This window comes from Balaenoptera ricei, chromosome 2 (assembly GCF_028023285.1).
Source record: "Balaenoptera ricei isolate mBalRic1 chromosome 2, mBalRic1.hap2, whole genome shotgun sequence".
Classification (NCBI taxonomy): domain Eukaryota; kingdom Metazoa; phylum Chordata; class Mammalia; order Artiodactyla; family Balaenopteridae; genus Balaenoptera; species Balaenoptera ricei.
The window spans coordinates 73237306-73242386 of record NC_082640.1 but is presented as its reverse complement, the minus strand read 5'-3'; the positions used below and the strand labels follow the sequence as shown (position 1 = coordinate 73242386).

The 5081-nt window shown below is 40.9% G+C and overlaps 1 protein-coding gene across 1 annotated transcript; it reads right to left on the bottom strand.

The window, feature by feature from the left end:
• Positions 1-989: 989 nt before the first annotated feature.
• On the bottom strand, positions 990-4471 carry RPS27L (ribosomal protein S27 like). Its single transcript, XM_059915514.1, has 4 exons — positions 4365-4471; positions 3367-3475; positions 2301-2411; positions 990-1187 (listed from the first exon to the last, which is right to left on the bottom strand). Exons 1-4 carry the CDS (start codon positions 4368-4370, stop codon positions 1159-1161), a joined length of 255 nt encoding a protein of 84 aa, XP_059771497.1. The 5' UTR covers positions 4371-4471; the 3' UTR covers positions 990-1158.
• Between the last annotated feature and the right edge of the window lie 610 nt (positions 4472-5081).

Below are 5081 nucleotides of genomic sequence, written 5' to 3'. Positions count from 1 at the left end.
ATGTGTTCTTTTTTTTCAAATGGCTACTACAGTTGCTACAACCTAACTACTTAATAAATTTAACTGTTAGGTATTTCTTTTGGCCAGGGGACTCCATGAAAAAATTACTGAGACTAAAGATGCCATAAACCAAGAAAGTTTGGGAAGCTCTGAGTTATTTATTTCTCCATATCATTAAATACGCTCCAAACTTTCCATAGTTCTTCAGTTCTCATGCAACATTCCTCTGATACACCAATCAGTATGTTAAAGGATCAGTCTCTAGGATTGGGGGTGTATATGTAGGAACACCTCTTGATAGGAAATGATTGTCTTCAGTGCCTGCCTTAAAGGTAACAGGTAAAAGAGAAGCAGTTATCTTCCCAGTCTAACGAGCAGTCATATAGGTGCTAGAGAGGGAAAGATACACTCTACCCCCTAACTCCCAAGGGTCACTTCATAAACCATAAAAGTGACAATGAGACAACAGAACCACTCAACACATTTTTCAGTCAGGAGTGCTCACCTGTCTGGACCAGAGAATTCAATACCATCTACTGCCCCCTGCCAGAACATCCTGAGTAAATCATGCTACTCCTGATTCCTCCTCTCAAATTTTCTACCCCAAAAAGAGCTTTCTATAACTCAGACCCCAGCTGCAGTTACTGTACTAAAGTATACAGTATGTTATGGGCATATAAATCCAAGGCACTACACTGTGATTGTTACTGCATTAAGTATGTACTTCTATAAATATGTTTCCATAGTTACAATACCAAAACTATATTTAGAATTAATAAATAATGAACTTCTTTCCATTTGTAATCATTTAGCCCCCTCACAGAAATTTGGAAAAGGACTGAAAATCAAATATTTAAAGTTTCTACTCCTGAAGCGAGACACAAACTAATCAGAATACCCTTTTAAAAATGTTTAAACCAAATTCATATACACAGCATATATAAACGTATAGCACATTAACACATACTTGAAAAAAAGAAAAGGAGTAGTTTGCCCGTAATCAAAACTTTATTGAAAAACTGACACCAAAATAGGAGAGCGCTGTTGTATACCTTACAAAATTAAACATAATTACATTATCTTGGTAGATTAGCTGGAATTACTGAACTGATAAGGCTTTCTGCGATAGAACACAAATTCAGGAAGGTGTGTGGATCATTAGTGTTGCTTTCTTCTAAACGAACACCCTGCAAAGGAATCACAAGAGCATACTAAACACAAGTCTGTTCTATCTTTGGTACAGAGTTTTAATGACAAAAAATACGTTTTACGTAAAAGCTTAAGTTTTAGAAATACTAGAGTAATATTCATATACAGGTTATTTATTTTTTTATACCAGAAATTTGCTAAAAGATATCTTTTATATTTGAATTTACTCTGATGTGACTGTCACTCCCTGTTCTCAAATGTTATAATGGAGTTCAAGAAAATAATTTTGATTAGAGTTCATTTCAGGTCTTTTAGGAAAATTCTGGTACAGATGCACCCTTTTAATCATCTGTCAGCACATGGACACAAAATTCTAAAATCATGGCATGATATAAAGGTTTTGGCAATCTTGCAAGTACATTTTTTAAGAGCAATACTGCATTTAAATATTGTGCTAATTTCACAGTTAGATCTCATGAAGTCACACCAAATAGATCTTGGATTTATTGCCAATCCACTTATAACTCTTCCAATGAGAATAACATGGAATTCACAGCTCCCCAAAATACCACAAGCAAACTTCAAATATCACTATTGAGCTGTAAATCTCTAAGTACTACTATGGAAAATTATATACATATGTATTATTTTTTCTTCACAAAAGTGAAAGAATTAAAATTAGACTATATTAATCATAAGTAGTTGCTCAGAGAAATCAAACCTCTGACATTTTAATTATCTGTTGCTCAGCTAGCAATGATTAAAACTATCTTAAATCATATGTACCAAATACATTTGAAACAAAATATTTACAGGAGAAATTTTTAAATCCTATGTTTTTAGATATCTTATGTATTTATTCTTTTGCTCCATTCTGATTTATGTCTAACATTCCAAGTTAAGCAAACTGACTAAATACAACAGAATCAGGTGCTCTAAACTAAGAAAAATAATAAAGCAATTCTTTGCAAGGTCAAGAGTACAAACTTATCTCATTGAACAGGGCACTCTTTACTAAAAGAGCAATGAAAGATAAAAATTATTTTGGTAATTATGAATTTAAGATTTCTTTAAAACTGATTTTTAGTAAAGAGAGAGATTTTAAAATCATAAAATCTGATCACTGGGTTAGAAAATGCCAAATGATTTACCTTCTGTGAGTCTGGCCTTTCCTCCTGTCGGCTGGCACAACACGGTTGAACAACCTACACAAAGCACCACTGTCTGAGCATGGCTGAAAACCGTGGTAATCTTGTAGCAGCCTAAAAAAGGGAAGTGTTAAAAGTGAAAAGCAGAAAAAAACACAGTACCTGTTCAACATATTTCTAGTAAAGACTTGTAAAAGATTAGGAACTTCAGTGCTGTGCAGTAGCAAGCCACATATGTAACAAACTTTTCTAGTTCACATTAAAAACAAGTTGTTTTTAAAGGTGAAATTAATAATATAGTCTATTGAACTCAGTATTTCCAAAATATTATCATTTCACCATATAATCAAAGCCTTTTTTTTTCAATGCTACATCTTCAAAATCTGGTGTATATTTCACACTTAAAGATACAGCATGAAAAAAAAAAACAAGATACAGTATGGTGACCATAGTTAATAATACCCTACTGAATATTTGAAAGTTGCTAAGAGAGTATATCTTAAAAGTTCTTATCAGAAGAAAAAAAAATTCTGTAACTATGTATGGTGACAGGTATTAACTAGACTTATTGTGGTGATCATTTACCAATATATACAAATACGGAATCATGAGGTCACACACCTGAAACTAATATAATGGTTTATGTCAATTATACCTCAAGAAAAAAAGAATGAGAAAGAATTTTTCCATTTTGACTAGCCACATTTCAAGTGCTCAGTAGCCACATATGGCTAATGGCCACCATACCGGACCCCGCAGCTTTACACTGAAGAATCAATATACTTTTCATTGCATCGTGAAAAAGAAAACTTATCATCTGAACAGCTTAAAGACTTAAGTTCAGTGTCATGTCCCTTGTGGAGTCCCATCTTCACACACCCCGCCCCCGAAATGTTTCTAAAGTGGTTTATTATGGAAATAACCCTTATGACATTCCAATTCTGTAATCCCACTTTGGGTCCTAATATCAAAACATACACAACACACTATGAGCAACCCTTATAGAAATTCTGTAAGTAATCCTTACAGAAATTTTCCTTAGGAAGGGAGTTAAAGTTTGAAATTTTACCTGGACATTTTACATCCATAAAATAAGAATTTGGACTTTGAACCAGCCGTTTCTTTTTATGTTTTTTCTTCTCCTCTTCCAAGGAAGGATGCAGTAAATCTCTAGCCAACTGAAAAAAAAAGTATATTATTACTACTAGAATGACACCACAACTCTGGCCGATTTAACCATATGTGAAATATACATGCTAAAAACAGGAATAACGGTCATATTCAGCAGAGACAACACTTTAGATGTTACTTATTTTAAAGCCTGTTAACTTTCATCAACACTTTTTATAATGCTTGTGTTCTCCAAGTTCCGGTTAAGGGGAACGATCAGGAAACATGTGGTAAGGTTAGCTCCGTTCTTTTTAACTAATAACAGTCGCCAGTGAAAATAAAACTGTGGTGCTAAGTAAGAACGTGATCTGGACCCTGGACCCGCTGAGAGTAGAAGTCGCTGAGGTAGACCCAGCGAATACCAACGCCGAGGTGATTTCTGCCCCCAGGGTTCAACATCTGATAAGAACTCTTAAGTGGCTGACGCGAGACGGTCCTTGATAGAGTTAATTTGTAAGGCAACTGCGAAGACAGTTTTTAAAAAGGAAACAAGTAGGAAATCGCTTCCGAGAGAAGGCACGGGGGGCAAGACCCACGAAGCAAAAGGAGAGCAAGAAGACTTCAACGATCACAGCCTCGCGGGTTCCCACCGAAACCCAGGAGGGCTGAGTAGGGTAGCCGGGGAGCTGTCCCCTCCCAGCCATCGACTCCAGACTGCACCCAGGGCGGCGCCGGGTCCTCCCAGCTCCACGCCCAGGCAGGGCCCGACTCGCCGCGCCGCCGGGCAAGTCCCAACAAGTCCGCCACGCGCGAAAGAGCCGCGGGATCCGAGCCGCCGAGCCGTGTTCGGCAGGGAGCCCCGGGGGCCCGCGGGCCATCGAGCTAGCCCGCCCCTGGGGCCCCTCGGCCGACCGAGAAGGCAGACACAAACGCGAAGCCCGAAAGTAAACAACTCACAGGCATGTCGATCCTTTCGCAAGCCCAGCCCGTGCAGATCTCTAAGGCGACACCCCTAGCGAGCAGCACGCGACCGGGAGCGCGGCGTCAACTTCCGCGATAGAGGAGACTGGGAGGAGCGGAGCGGCGGCCCCGTCGACTCTAGGCGCTCCTCTCGGTGGTGAGGGCTGGCTCCGGCCGGGATCCGCGGGCGGCGGGCGAGGGGAGGTGCTGAGGCGCTCGCCCATTCGAGATCCCAGAGCCCGCGATACTAACGGGCTCCTGGGCTAAGGCCGCCGGCCTCAGGGCTTCGCCCTGGGCAAGTGGTGCCTGGGGCCAGGCTCAGGCGGTGCACGCCCGAATGGGAAGCCCCCTCGAGCTTCGGGAGCGCCGGCACCGCTGCAGAGCGGACCCGGCTGGGCACGCTGGGTCACTTGTCATAGGTCCCGCCGCCAAGCCTTCCGCCCTCGGCTGCCCTGCGGGCGAGCACACGGGCGGTGCCTCTGTTCTGTTCTTTTATGTATTAAAAACAATATTATTAATTAAAACCGTTAACACGTCCCAGCGAGATTATGAAAGAGGCTCGTTTACTTGCGCATCCTGCTTCCAAGGTACCGGTACCGGTTATTAAGTTCTTTGCGGGATGTAGCTGTGCCTTGGGTTTGCTTGGCCTTGAAAAAAGTTTTTAAGAAGCACCGATTCGCGATTCGCTGCCGTGCTTAGTTCACCGTGTGGCTC